The sequence below is a fragment of the Poecilia formosa genome, unplaced genomic scaffold (assembly GCF_000485575.1).
Source record: "Poecilia formosa unplaced genomic scaffold, Poecilia_formosa-5.1.2 Scaffold16, whole genome shotgun sequence".
Taxonomy (NCBI): Eukaryota; Metazoa; Chordata; class Actinopteri; order Cyprinodontiformes; family Poeciliidae; genus Poecilia; species Poecilia formosa.
This window is the reverse complement of record NW_006799955.1, coordinates 3,370,937-3,386,244: the sequence shown is the minus strand read 5'-3', so window position 1 is coordinate 3,386,244 and position 15,308 is coordinate 3,370,937. Positions and strand designations below refer to the sequence as shown.

The following is a 15,308-nucleotide window of genomic DNA, read 5'->3' as shown; positions in this document are numbered from 1 at the left end:
ACTAAATTACTACAGCAAAGAGATTAAATGCATCAGCTGTGTCTGAAGTGTAAAACCTATTTTCCAAAATTAAAGAAAATTTTTCAACAATCATATGTAACCATGGAACTGTAGGGATGTCAAGAACCTCTTATACTGCTGAATAAAACTCCTAGAAGCTAAAGTTATGAATTTACCTAAAAATGTGTTCTGTATTTATTGGTGATTCAAACTGAAATAAATATTTGTAGACTTCTACTCTTGAAATGTCATTTCTATCCAATCATTCACTCTCCAAAGCAGGATTTTGGGAAAGACGCAGAAGACAACTTGTACCGTCAGGATCCTGCGAAATATCACTAAGTGTCGATAAAAGACAGGCGCGGTAGACTCTGCGCAGGTTGTCAGGGCAACAGAACAATTAAGTGTGGTAAATGAACCTAAGGTGCCTATTTGGTGATGGCGGGAGGAAGCAGAGTACCTGGAAGTCTAGATAGTCACACAGGTCACATTTGAAAAATGCATTGTGCATTTTTTGAGTTTCTTTGAATTAAAGCGTGACAAAGCATCATAAATCTGTAAGGGAACCAAATATTGTTTTTCACAGCAGCGTGACCTTTGGATAAAATCCTCACTTTTTTAACTTCCAGCAGTTTAAGAACCACACAGAGGTGTTTTTTTTTTTTTTTTTTTTTCAGCAAATACCTCACAGCAAGTTTTATTTATACATCCAAAAACAAACGGAAAAAAAAAATCAGATTTCTCACACTATATACAGATATTACATACAGTGTTTGTACACATATTACATAGTTTGTACACAAGAAAAATATACATAAAAATGTAAACTTTTGTATACAAAAAATACCTTAGACAAGTCAAACAAGGACCAATAACAAAAGGTGACTAGATTAGCTCGTCCTATCTTTAAAAACAGTAATACAGTACATTCAATGAGTATAGGAATATCGTCAGCCATCTCTGAAGTCGAGCAGTTACATGTGCCTGCGAGCCCTGCTGGAAGGATGCCGTACTACGTGGCTTTGTCTGGTGCGGCGACTAATCTCTTGCCTTGTGGTTACAGCAGTGTTGCCACACTTCCAACCGTCACTCTTAACCAACCTGATTTTTTTATATATTTATTTTTTTTATATTATTTTTTTATTGAACGTGGGAATACCAGAGAAAGAGAAGCCTCCACATCTCTGGGGGGGGTGGAGGAGTTCTCTTTGGAAAAGGGAGAGAAAAGATCTGGGCTATCTCACAGCTGGAAACAGGTGGGGGTGGGGAGGATCTGGTAATTATGTCATAAAAGATGAAGGCAAAAATAAAAGGGCAGGGTAAAGAAAACACCAGCCTCTACCATTCCTGTGCAAGTCTACGTGAAAAAGCAGTGACGCACGCGACCCGACGTGAATCCGGTCGATAACTACCGCCTCCCCCCACCCACCACCCCCCGCGCCTCCTGATGTTTAATAGCTATCAAAAACACGACAGCACGCACGCGTTGATCCCCCTCCCACCGTTTGATAGCTATTAAAAACAAGACTCACTCCACAACATGCAGTCGCCACTGAATACGTTGCAAATAACTTCAACCCATTGCTACTGAAGAGTTCACCAACAAACCCCAAGATAGAGACTTCTATGCTATATACCAAGTTTTCAACAATTTGTCAGTTGCTATTGTATATAAGTATAAATCTATCAAAAGCCAAAGTTGCACTGTTGTGTAGGTTAGGGGAAGAGGTGTGGGGAGGCTTTTGTTTGCAAAAAAAAAAAAAAAAACTAACACCAGACCCCCAGCTTTGCATCCTATAGCTTAAAAATCACTTTATTCAGCTTTACTTCAGACGTGCAAATTACACCACTCACATAAATGTATTCAGTGCCATGCAAAAAGTATTCACACCCTCTGAACTCTTTCCCAGATTGTCATGTTGAAACCACGAGTTTCAGTGTTTTATTGTGATTGACCAGCACAAGATAGTGCATAATTAACAAGCGGAAGAAAAATCATGCATGATTTTCATGATTTTTTTTTTTTTAAATGCATTAGTATTTTTAAATTGTGGCATGTGTTTTCATTCTGACCCCCTTACTCTAACACCCCTAAATGAAACTCAGTGTAACCATCTTATGGCTTTTAGGATAAATTCTGGAAATTTAGGTACAAAAATAATTTTGTTCAGAGTTGGTTTAATCATCTAAATGTTAAAGGACCGGGTTATTAAAAACATTCACGTTCAGCTTTGATTTTGGCTCCAAACGTTTGCAAAAGCACTAATTATCCTCATAAAAAAAGAGGGAGAGATTAGACATCTGGCGTAATTTTGCTGTGAAAAGTGAACTCAAGTAAAGATGGCAGACAAGAGGAGCTGTGAGACGTCCAAAGCGTGGGTACGGGTTGGTGCACGGCTCATACCAAACATCCGGTGGTTGTCGGAACCATTTAATTCGTGGAAAAAGTCGGCCAAGAAACGACCAAGACTGCAGGGGAATCCAAGGAACCTCAGTTGATTTGTGTGGAAACAGTCGGGCTTCAAAGATGCAGACACCGATCAAGAACCCATGATATGCAAGAGTCACTGAACGCAACAAAACGCGGCAAGCACCTGATTTATGAGCAACTGATAATGAAAGTAGATGGAAATTTCTGGGCTATATTTTGTCAAATATTTTAGTAGCTGCACTGAACATGGGAACATTTGTTCAACAGAAACAGCCATTATTTAGGATAGATGTCGTAATCTAGCTGGTCTATTGATATTCGTTTGCGGGCAAGAAAGTTTATTGTTTAAGTGTAGCAGACAGTTTCAAAACTCAAGTGATGCGTTTTAATAATCACAATTTTATAATGAATCAAAAATAATCAGGTCTATAGTTGCTTTCATAACTGAGCTGCCTTGGCAGGGAGGTGCTAAAAGGCTATTTTGCATCTTTTTTGTGCATTTGGGCAAACAGACATCAGCTCTGATTCAACATCTGCATCACTTGGACTGAATTTACGCCACAATGAAGCTGTAATCTTTAAAACGCATCAATATCTAAAACGGACACAGTTTCATGAATGTTGGTCCAGTTCTAAGGTGATCTAGATACAAAAAAAGTGACATGGACATTTGTAAAAAAATAAATAAATAAAATAAAATAAAAAATATATGTTTAATGAAGGTAGATTAAAATGTCAAAATAAATTGAAGTTAAAAGATTTTAAGAGAAATGCATATTTTTATGTGTAACATGATGGAATGAGGAATAACATATGGAAATATTTTCCGTGCATCTCCAGGTTTAGTAATCGATATAATCAAACTCCAAATGTTTCCAGACTCAGTAGGAACTCGGAAAGCTGCAAACCGACCAAAACGTGGCCGTCCCCCCGAACAAGCAGGGTGGGAAGGGAGAGCATTAAGCAGCAAAGAGGCCCGTGGTAACTCTGGGTGAGCTGCAGACATCCACGGCTCAGGTGGAAGGATGAGGTCCAACCATTACGAATGAACTCCGCAAGTATGATGTTGATGAAAGCCTGGCAAGAAGAAAGCCATTGAAGTCCTGTTTGTAGGTTGTCACAACCCATGCAGGGGACATAGGAACAACGTGGACGAAGGAGCTCTGGTCAAGTGAGACCAAGATGCAAGTGGGGCAGCAGACACACACGTCTTCTCCACCATGAAACACGGTGATGGCAGCATCATGCGGTTGGATCGCCAAAAGAGTTAGTGACCAAGACCTCTCAATGTGTTAAAGACGATAGAGGATTTAAGAGTAAAAATGCAGTCAGAGCTACAATGGAAGAAGTTTAGAAGTTTAGATCAACGCATAATCCCACGCCAGAATGGCCTACTTAAAGTTCAGCACAATCTGAGAATCTCCTAAAATCCTACAAAATGCATGCAAGTTAGCGGTTGAAACATGACAAAGTGTGGAAAAAGTTGATAATCTTTGCAAGGCACTGTAATCCCGCTCCACACCGCCTACATCTTCAATCTGCGAATGAGCTTTCCCGCTTTTCCAAGCCAGTGAAGACCGGCGTGTAGATGTGGACCAGGGAGCACCTTTTGAGAGGAGACACTTAAAAGCCCCTGCAGTTACCACCGCCGCCACTGTCGCCTTGAGAGTTAACTCTGGAGAAAATAAAAGAGATGGCCTGAGTAAAAACGGTTGTAAAAGAAAATAAATAAATAAAAAATCTGGAGTTTTTAAGACGCCGAGGTCAAATAAAACCCGATCCGGCTGGTTTCAGGAAGTGGAGCTACAAGCAGTGACACCAGTAAGAATACCTCACAATCCTGTGAGTGATGGTAATGTGTTTTTATTGCTTCAAGAAACTATTACCTTCAAGTGTCTACTAACCACTCTCAGTGCCACAACCTTCGGTGAGGTCAAAGACTGTTCCACGTCCGGGCAAGCCAACAAATGAGCACATATAATATACACCATATAAAAACAGCTGTTTAAAAGTATTTTGGTGACTATTAAATCGGACTGAATCAATATTATGAAGACAGTTAAATAGCTTGAAACATAATGGGTTACAAAAAACGTCACAATGACTACTCTCTTCTTGAAACCAGAGTGTATAAAACAGAGAAGGAGGGGGCGGATGCAAATGGCCATCTGAGAAAGGCAGGGTGCGTTTGATCGTTTTTAAGAAAACCGGGCGAAGCAAACAGAGCGGCATCTGGGATTTCTGAGCACTGGTATAAATAATCTTTGCTAATGTCCATTAATTTATCACATAATCTAACCACAGCCCCCCCCTACTGACAAATTGGACTCACAGCTACTTAAAATCTGAAAACCATCCGACTACAGGAAGGAAGAGGAAAAAAAAAAAAAAGAAAAGGAAAATCTGAGATTGTGCAAATTCATTACCAAATAGTGCACGAGAACCACATTGCACACATAAAGCAAATGAAACGGGTTAATCGGAAGCCGGTCGGCCGTGGAGTCCGCGCGGCCGCTGCCGATCATTTACTTTGCGTGAAGGGTGGCGTGGCGCTGTTGGCACTTGCAGTGGTGGCACTAACTAGCGAGAAGCCGGCAGGGGGCGCCGTGGAGCTGTGACTGGGCTGCACGTCTTTCGGGATGCCGCTGTGGGAGGCCAGTTGATGGCCGAAGGCCGCGCTGAACTGAGGGAGCTGTTGCTTGGGCTGTGTGGGGGTCAACAGATGATCGTGTGAGGAGGAGGAAGATGAGGACAAGGAGGATGACGAGGAGACGGGGGGAGCTGTTAACCCCGTCACGGCGCCCTGAGGCATGGCCGACAGAGCCGCCATGGGCTGCAGCGTTACTGAGTGGGTAGTGGCGGGTGGCGTAGACAGCGAGGTGGTGATGAGATGACTCTCTGACCTGATGAGACTGCCGAACTGCGCAGGGTCGGCGAGGGGGAGGGGCAGGTTGTTCCACGTCGAGCGAGGCGTCCCCGGAACGCCACTTATAGGAACCTCCAGCAGGAGGGGGGTGTCCGTCTGGAAGGAGGTGGTGTGGGGGGAAGATATGTGGTCGCTGTACGGGGACGGCACGTGCTCACTGCTGTAGTGGCTGCCTTGGGGGGACGACGCCGAGACCTCCGGTTTGGCCAGGATGTGGGAAGTGTGCGTCCGAGAAAACGTTCGCTCTGCTATGGAGGTCTGCGTGAGCAGGGCGATGCTGGTGGTGGCCGCTGCCGCAGAGGAGGGGGATGTCAGACCGGAGCACGACGGAGGGGGCTGGCTGGTCGGCTGGGACGGCGAGAAGTGGTCCCCAGTGGTCTGCAGCAGGTTGTCCTCCAGCTCCAGGCTGGTGAAGTTTTCAGTAGCGATGCGGGTGTTGAGCAGGTCCCCCATGCCGCCCGGCTGCACCGGTCCGGGGAACATGGCCATGGCTCGGTGGTCCACCGCCTCGCCTGCCGCCAGATCCCCCATGGATGTCAGGCACACCAACGAGTCGGGGTAAGACCCCATCGCCTGCAGCGCGCGGACCAGCTCTTCGGCCTCCTCCGTGGTGGGCAGCAGCTCGCCGTTCTTTACTGCGGAAACATTTAGCATACGTTCCACAAGTAAACACAACAGTTCACAGGTTTCTACAGCAGGGTTTCCCCCAGTGTATTATAAGCCTGGCGGCCCGCCATGCTTTACTAGCCCCGCCGCCAGGGCTAGTAGTTGTTTTTAGACTAGTTGTGGGTTTAAGTAGCATTTCACTGGAGATCTTTTCCCGTAAAATCAAATCTTTTTTTTTTTTTTTTAAAGCCGGGCTGCAAGCCTCTCTTTTGCTCTTAGCATTTCACTAGCAGAGCAGATTTATTCCTTAAGAATAGGTTTATAATAGATAGGTTTATAGTTCATGTATTTAAAGCCGACAGCGTGCGGACTAATCACACAGCTGACGCCTCTGCGCTTTGCCTCGCGCGCTGCCGCTGCTTTACTTCAGCGGTATCGCGCGCGCCTCCTTTCACTCAAACTGGACTCAGGCTGACCTGTATGGATATTTACATCAACTTACTGTGAGGAATTATGATCCTTTGGAGAACTCTAGGTAAGAGTTTAAAACCCACCTCGTAAGCTCTGGTTGCGCAGCTCCATGTGAACCGCAGGAATAACTTGTAGCGAATTCAGAGATGCGCGTTGTGGAGTGGTGAGAATGATTTATCTTTGTGAACAAACAATTATATGTGGCGTTTACATCTCAACACGCAGCCCAGCGTGTGGCTCTGTGTCTGTCTTCCCTGTAAAGTTTATGTCTGTGGTCCCGGTTGGCCGGAGCGTTTATGGATAACGAGCAGCGCTAACCTGATCATGCAGGTTCAGCCCGGTGAGGAGCTCTAGCGCTCTCCTCGGAGTCACGCATCACGCTGATTTTATATTATTTTATTATTATTTTCAGTATTATTTTTCCTGTTACATGATGCATCAAACTATATCAAATGCGTTATCTACTTAGAGTTAATGCGCGCGGCCGCACGGAGATCTGAGAAACTCATCCCATAAACTCGACCAATCAGAACAGTTTCTGTGACGCTTATTAAAAATTCAACAGACACGAAACGGAAGAGCTACTAATCCCACATTAGCAGCATTGAATTAAATCTCCTGTTTGTTGCGCATCTCTGCGTAGTGCAGGCGGATTACCTCATCATGCAGGTTCAACCCGGTGAGGAGCATTAGCGCTCTCCTCGGAGTCACGCATCACGCTGACTTTATATTATTTTATTATTATTTTTAGTATTATTTTTCCGGTTACATGATGCATTAAACTATATCAAATGCGTTGTCTGCTTAGAGTTAATACGTGGGGCCGCACGGAGATCTGAGAAACTCGTCCCATAAACTCGACCAATCAGAACAGTTTCTGCGACGCTTATTAAAAACTCAACAGACACGAAACGGAAGAGCTACTAAAGCCACATTAGCAGCATTGAATTAAATCTCCTGTTTGTTGCGCATCTCTGCGTAGTGCAGCGGAATACCTCATCATGCAGGGCTGGTCCAAGGCTGTATGAGGCCTTGAGCAGAATCTGACTTAGGGGCCCCTTTTGTTGCTAAAAATATCAGCACCTCTAACAGCTTCTGTGTTAGAATTAGTGAAATATGGGAGAAGGGAGTAGTTTAATTGGCCAGCCTAAAAAGCAATAAGTTATCATCGCGATTTACTCATTTGTATTTGTAAATTCAAAGATTAAACTCATAGCATCAGATTGTTGCTATGGTAACAAAACAATCTAACTATGAATAATGTTCTTTGAAGTTTTACAAAGTAAACTTGCCAGCTCCTTAAAATCTTGTATTTAAATGTTAAACAATTTAGAATAATAAAATTTATCTATGCCTAAACAATTTAATAAAATTTTACAGCATTGATAATCTCAATAAACAAGCGTTACATTTATGTATCTGTGGTGTGTTTTAAATTATTAGCATTTATGGGACCCTTGAAGCCCTTGGGGGCCTGATGGAGCTGCTGACTTAATTTGGTGCAAATTTGTTGTTTTTAGACTAGTTGTGGGTTTAAGTAGCATTTCACTGGAGATCTTTTCCCGTAACATATTTGCTAATACTGACACGGTGCACCGCCGGTGGACCGACTCGACGCCCCGACTCGACACCCCGACCACCGGGCTTAGCAAGTTTTCTGGGGGAAACCCTGTACAGGTTCCAGCAACTCAAATTTAAGAATTTCCAAGGTCAACGTGAATGGGATTTAAGATTACGTCGCCACAGAAACGTACGAACTTCGTCCAGCCGACTGGCAATAAATTTGCACTTACCCAGGATAGATGCAAAAATCTAGCTAGTTAGCAACGTATTTTAGCAGCTAGTTAATGGTATCCCCAACTGACTTGAATCACTAAACGCAATGAAGACATCTTAGAATGCAACTAAAACTTTTGTCTGACAGTAGTCCTGTCAAGACAAAATTAAAGACCTGGGAATAGCGTGCAAGTCCAATTTAAGACTTCAAGGATTTTTTTTATTGTCACATTAGCTTTTTTTGTTTGAAATTTGGACTCAGGTTCTAGATAAAGAAGTCTAGTACACATAAATGACTAAATAAAATTTTAATTAATTTAAGACATTTTAAGATCTTAATTTTTAAAAAATAATTGAAGCTTTTTTCATGATGCACTGAAACTCTGGTTCGATTTGAATTTTCTCCACTGGCTTGCAGGAAAGGAAGGAAAAGAAACAGATGGAAGGAACTTTAAGACAATGGGGTTGAGATATGAATACAAATATTCCCTTTCCTTTCCCAAACCAAACCCAGAAAAGTCACTAAATTCACCGAATGCATCACAGATTAGGGAGATTTCTCTGTTTGTAAAAAAAAAAATCAATCACTGTGCCGAACCTTCAAACAGGTCGAAATCCTGCAGGTCGTCAGGTAGCCGTGGTAACACGTCGGCGAAATCGTTTAACTCCTGGTTCAACTCAAGGTCATTTGGAATGTCTGCCATGTCGTTGGTGATGTCATCAGGAAGCTCATCGGTGCTGAGGTCCGGAGTCGAAGGGCTCCTGCAGCAACAAGAGGAGAAGTAAGACCACGTCGCCATGGAGACGCTACACGTAAAGAACAAAGAAAGTTTTGCAGCCTGTTTTTGACATTTTTTTGTCCTATGAGGCGGACCTAATGGCAGCCTGCGAGGGCATCACAAGGCTCGTTGAGGGCATTCCCAGATTGCCCTGCGGCAGCGCGGGCGGGATGGGCTTCTGTGGCCTCCGCGGTCCTCTCCTCCTTTTCTTCTTGTGTTTTTTGGTGAGCGCTGGCGGTTTGGTCTTTTTACGTGGCTTTCGCTGCTGCTGCTGGTGCTGCACTCTCCGGTTTCCGTCCCCACGTAGAAAATTATCCTGAGCAAAACGAATGACAGCAAAACAGAGAGGGAAGAGAAATGAAGACAAGAGACGGATTAAATGGTGTCCAAACAGCACATTTGCAAACTTAAAGCTCAAATGGTGATGGTTGAATGTTAATCCTGTGGCAGGATATCAATGCATGTTTATGCAGAGCAGGAATTACTTTATTACCCTACAAAAATCGTGGGATCCACAACAGATCAAAACTTGTGCAAGAATATGATATTCATGCTAATGACAAAATTGGAACCAAAAGTGTACACCAACTAAGACTTTTTCTTTTTCTAATCACCTGGAGTTAAATTGGATACTTATTGCTTTATGTCAGTCCAGATTATTATTTTTTTCCTGTTTATTTATTTATGTCTTCAAAATCTGAAGTCTGCATACATTTCCTCAGTATTTCGTAGCTTTGTCTTTGACTTGGCTCAGACCTTTTGGGTTTCTTTCCACAAACTTCACACAACAGTATGTGGCTTCCGCACATTTGTAACAGAAACTGTGGAGCCATCCAATGTTTTTCAAACCGCCTCCTCACAATGTCTCTGACATGTTATGCATCAGCTGTTGAACTCACCATCTTTTTGGCATGCTCTTCGCAGAGGGGCGTCTGGTGCGTAATATCAAACACAGGGATGGAGCACTGTTGACCGTCTGCAAATTTGGCTGTGCAACTAGCAAAGAGCTGCTGAGAACGATTCAACAGTATGTCTGCAGAGGAGAATGAAGGAAAAACGACGACAACATGCTGGAAATAAAACATGCTACAGTGCTACGGTGACGCACGTCAATGAAGGGGAGTAAAAATGAGAATTGCATCCGTTATTCTGAAACTGTGGCATCCAGCTCCAACATAGAGCGAAGCGGTGCAAAGGATACGCTGAAAACAGTGTTGAGTGAAGGGCAGAGCTGTGTTGCTGCAGCTCTGGCCCTTGGTGGAGCCCGTGCAGGTCACTGCTTGTGTGCTCTGTGGCCTTGCTGGAGCCGCACTGCAAAGACAAAACACACTCCGGACTCAGCAACCGACTCTTTTCCGTTAACGCGAAAAAAGTTGTAAAACTTTTTTTTGTTTTTTTTTTCCTCGGCCCAGCGTGAGATTACCATGGACTGCTGTGAGAGTTTCCACCCAGCTCCTGGATCAGCTGCCCCGCGCAGTCAGGGTTGTTGCTGGCGGCGTGCAGCAAGGCTTTCCGGAAGGCGTAGCGGTACCTCTTCTGGCGGATGCTCGCCCTCTCCTGTCGGCACATGTGCTTGTATTTCTCCCGGAGGTAAGAGCAAAGCCGAAGTAGACGTGCTCTCCGCGAAGAACCACCGTCGACTTCCAGCCTTAACGAGAAACCAGCGAAAGTCATCACAGTGTGATAGTGACACGATATCTAGTGATGGGCGATAAATTGGTTTTATTCATTAATTGAACTTTTGGGAAACTGCTTTTTTTTTCTCTCTCATCAATGCACTCTTTAGTTCAGAGTAATGTCAGTCCAGGGATTTTATTTTTAAGCCACATTGCCCAGCCCTACATTATGGTTAAGCGTTTAAAGATACAAACCCGTTCTCTGGTCTCCACGAATTCTGAAATGGAGTAACCCTCTCTGCATCCTCCTGTTCGTCATCGTCGTCATCGGCACTGTCTTCTGACCAGTCCAAACCTGGAACAAAGCTACTTAGACGGGCTCATCCATCTCAACAAGCTCTTACAAGTTTGTAACTACGAGCTACACCGTACTGATGTCGAGTCGAGCAGAAAGGGCTGAGCTTTTCACATTTTTTTAGCTGCAAATGCATCCTTTGCTGTACTAAAATAATTCTGATATTGAATTCTAGGCAATAAAATGATTATTTTCTTATTTTAAAAAGGAATTAGTTTGTTTACATGCATCTTTAAATATTTCTAACATTTTATAAGATTGGCCTTGGTTGAATAAAAAAATCTGCAGAACGTGCTCATTTTTTTAAATCCAATTACTCGTACAAATAAGCGATAAAATAATCGTAGTAGCTGCTGCCCTAATGCAAACACCTCTGTTTTCAAATTTTAAGACAAGTCACCTAGATGAGAGAAGAGGTCTCCATGCTCCCGCTGTCTCTTGGCACAGAGCTGCACCAGGTGTTGCAACCTGACGAGGCAGTCGGGAGACGGCGAGAAGGCGGAGGGGTGCATGACGACCACGGGCCTCTGATTGTTACTGCCAGCATCCTTGCAGCAGACAGGCGGCTGAGTAGCAGCAAAAGGCATTTTCCTGCTGAGCGACGGTCCAGAATGTTGCCCTGAATTGGGCAATGCGTTTGCAGGCATCCCTGGAGGCAGAAAGTTGACTGTCTGAGGTGGTAGTGGATTGCATAATAAACCCTGCTGCTGCCCTGGGAAGGGGAAGGACGTCACGCCGGGCTGCTGAGGCGGCTGGAGGAGGCCCTGCGTCGGCCGCGGCAGATGGGCGTTGAGCGGCGAGGAGGGGTGAAGGCGCGGAACCGGCGACGCCGTAAAGTGCTCGGGAGTTGGCTGGAAGAGTTCTGCGTCTTGGGAGAGTTTCTGGTTGAGCGCCAGCCGACTCTGTAGCTTCTTCTTGATGCTGCTCACCTTCCGAGGGGTGCCCACCTCCTCTCCATCCGTTTCGTCCTCGTAAAAGGCAAAAGGGTCCAGGAGTTCGCCGTCAGCGAGGGGTAGCAGGCGCGAGCAGGGCGGAGACGGGGGAAGTTCATCTATGCCGTTAGTGGCTCTCAGAGCCAAAGAGGGCACCGTTATTTTGAGAGCCACTGACTCCAGGTGAGCCCGAGGACGCATTTCCTCTAAAGCATCGTGCTTCTTCTTGCGCTCCTTCTTCGGGATGAAACCGAGAACCTGCAGGTGGCTATTGCAGTATCTGGTAAATAAGAACACATCCCCCAGATATTCATCAAAAAAAAAAAAAAAAAAAGAATGCTATTTTTATATGCAGAAGTGAATCAAATGTGCCACACGTGCACTCACTCAAAACCCACCTGCGATCCTCAGACTTTGGGATGGGGTTGGTGCATCGCTGACTGTTGTATTTTGCCACATATTCACACTGCTTGAAAGGAGCCGTCTTGTCCTCCAGAACGTGTCGGATGCAGAACGCGTACCCATTGAGCCTGCGCTGCTTGCACAGCTTCGGACTATACGAGCACAGCGGCTTATTGTCCACCTCTGAGAAGTGTATGTGTTTGCCTTCATACATCACGTGACTCTTGTCCTTGAAAACATCAGCTGACAGGACAGAGGAGGGAAAAAAAAATAATTAAAAAAAATCACAACTCCAAAACTTTACAACCATCCATGCACTCTAGAGATAAATGAAAATATTCAGTTATTATGTTCAACCACATTGTCTTGCAAAAAAAAAATAATAATAATAATACGCTCTGTATTTTTCACATTTTGTCTTTTCCAGCTGACAAACATTGATGTATTTTCCTGGAACATTTTGCAATAAACCCCCAACACAAAGTAGCACATGACTGAAAAGTAGAACAAAAATTATTTATGGTTTACAAGTTTTTGCTCCAATAAAAACTTAATAAACACTGTGGGGTACATTTGCAATTCATTCCCTGACTAGTAATTTTCCAAATCATGCCATGGACTCGAATCGGATTTGGTCTGAACTTTTACTAAACAGTATTTAGACCAATGCATACAAATACTTTTCTGTTGCTACAGTGGAAATGCTTTCCACTGTAGCAAACTGTCCAAATTGATGGAGGGCCTTTGCCCCACTCTTAAGACTTAGCAGTTTTCTTCTAGGATCCCTCAGTACTGAACTGTTCGCATCCTCCCTTTAACTCTGACCAGCTCCTGGCTACCTGCTGAAGAAGTCCATTCTCTCAGCATAATGCTGGCTGTCATATCTATGTAGATGGTGTCTTTAGGATAATGCGTAATATTAGTTGTTCACCACACATTGCAAAGGTTTGTTCCATCTAACTTATTCCACGTGTTTGCTCTGCACCCTCCAAATACACTCATCAACTTTTAGTTGGTTTTATTATTTTACAAAATATCAACTTCAGCTTCACAATTATGAGTCATTTTGGGTCACTCTGTCACATAAACTTTTGAAAGGTTACAGTGGGGTTAGAGGTTATAACATGACAAAAGGTGAAAATGCCAAGGGGATGTTTTTCAATAATAGATGGAATAAAAATAGCCATTTTGTATACAGCACAATGCATTTTCTACATATTGAACAGATTTCTTCTGGTTTTGTTGCAACTTAATAACTGGCAACTAAATCCAGCTAATATCTATAAATACAGGCATTTAAGGAAGTCAAGTCAAATTCATCTAAAATACTGATTAATTCCTTTCATACTCTGATATTTTATATGCAAACACCTCTAAGTGAGAAATTTGTGGCAACCATATGTGTAATTTCAGTGTTAATTCAAAACTTACTGAAAGGGAAACGAAGCAGACAGTGACTTCCAAGTGAAGTCAATGTCGAAGAAGCACGTGTTATCTTGGTTATAGTGACAAATTATATATTTTTTATTTATAGCTGAGATATTTAAAAACTTTTGTTCTAAAGTAGCTGTGAGCATCGTTACATCTGTATTAATATAAATTACAATTCGACACAGTGTAAAGTTTAAACTGTGCTCTTTATTGTGGTTAAAGGCTTAGAGGCGGGGAAATAAACATTAACTAATGTTAGGTTAGCTTTAACTACTAAATGAATACCATTAGCGTGCTACATTAGCTTAGCGAACGACGGGAGGCACTTAAACTTTATACAGTTATACTACAAACAACTGTATATCTACTATTTACCTATGTCTCATTTTTTTAAGTATAACCGTAATATTTGTTAGACAGATAAACTCATTTTTTACAAGGGCTGAACAAGAACACCTATTTTTTTCCCTGTTAGCTAACAAAGCTAAAAACACAAATTAGTAGGCGGTAGCTAACCAGGAAACGGAAACATATCCAAACAGAGGTCTATTTCCAGTTTAGATTATTTCGAAAAAATAAAGCATAAACATAAGATGCCAGCAACAGCTCGTCGGAGCCTGTTTTAGTCATTTACCGTAATGCAACTGAAAAGATTTATGGTCAAATACTTTCAAACAAAGGGTATACATTCGAGGATTACGGCCTGTTCTGCCGAGGCCTCCGCAAAAATCGATGAGTTATAGCCACTGTAATTACATAATGTAACATTTGCAGGCTGTAAGCAACTAAAACGTTTACATTACGTATCTTACTCCTACTCTAGACGACCAGAATTTAAATATTACTGTAAAATAATGATCAAATGTATTAAATAGTAAAGGCCTATTAACCTCGAAAAGACGGCGACCTCTAGTAAATTGCCAGTCCGACTGAGGCCCGCGTAATGCGGCGCACTCAGAAATCGATCCCGAGGCTGCTCACGACTCCGCTTACCTTGAATGGGTTTGGGCTGTACACGATATTCGCTCCAGATAGACGGCCGAAATGTCTATTAGAATCAGCTAGGCTACTCGGGCATCGATATTCCAGGTAGGATAGTAACGGCGGTCTTCATCGAGCTCGAATTTTCTTGAAATATGGACCCATGTAAATATAGGCTACCCAGCGCAAATTACAAGCCGTAGGTAGGCTGCTGAGGACATTTGTTGGATCCACAGCAGACTCCTCACAGCACCACTACAGGCACTGCGGGGACATGACAACAATCCACTCAACAACAACAACCTCTCCTACCATATTGGAAATTTAACTTTGTTAAAATCTCTACAATGTGCAACTATGGCTGAATGAAACAAATTATGGTGTGAATGAAGGACAGTGCAGTTCACGTGTTCGGCACTGAAACAAATTAGTCCGACAGAGGATAAAAATCCACCTGGACTCCGACTATAATCGTCCACATGAATGAGTTATCAGCCCTCCTGCCACACTGTTGCCCCGCTGTTCACTAATGACAGATCCAGTGTCAATCAGACACAGAGCCTCCATCTGGAAAACTTTAGTAGGTGTAATTTTAGTATACT

The 15,308-nt window shown here is 43.2% G+C and overlaps 1 protein-coding gene across 1 annotated transcript; it reads right to left on the bottom strand.

The window, feature by feature from the left end:
- Positions 1-1,135: 1,135 nt before the first annotated feature.
- Positions 1,136-15,227, bottom strand: ino80da (INO80 complex subunit Da). Its single transcript, XM_007546534.2, has 10 exons — positions 14,719-15,227; positions 12,291-12,537; positions 11,361-12,172; positions 10,861-10,960; positions 10,413-10,637; positions 10,191-10,300; positions 9,889-10,022; positions 9,085-9,305; positions 8,809-8,972; positions 1,136-5,992 (listed from the first exon to the last, which is right to left on the bottom strand). The coding sequence occupies exons 2-10, from the start codon at positions 12,506-12,508 to the stop codon at positions 4,953-4,955; spliced, it is 3,024 nt and encodes a 1,007-aa protein (XP_007546596.1). The 5' UTR covers positions 12,509-12,537; positions 14,719-15,227; the 3' UTR covers positions 1,136-4,952.
- Positions 15,228-15,308: the final 81 nt, after the last annotated feature.

Bases quoted from the DNA above. Each gene is read 5' to 3' on its own strand.
- ino80da (XM_007546534.2), bottom strand. From the start codon at position 12,508: ATGTATGAAGGCAAACACATACACTTCTCAGAGGTGGACAATAAGCCG. The intron at 10,638-10,860 runs GTTTGTATCTTT...TTTCTCGTTAAG, and splicing joins TCGTGGAGACCAGAGAACGG to GCTGGAAGTCGACGGTGGTT. The intron at 10,023-10,190 runs GTATCCTTTGCA...TCTCCTCTGCAG, and splicing joins CACTCAACACTGTTTTCAGC to ACATACTGTTGAATCGTTCT.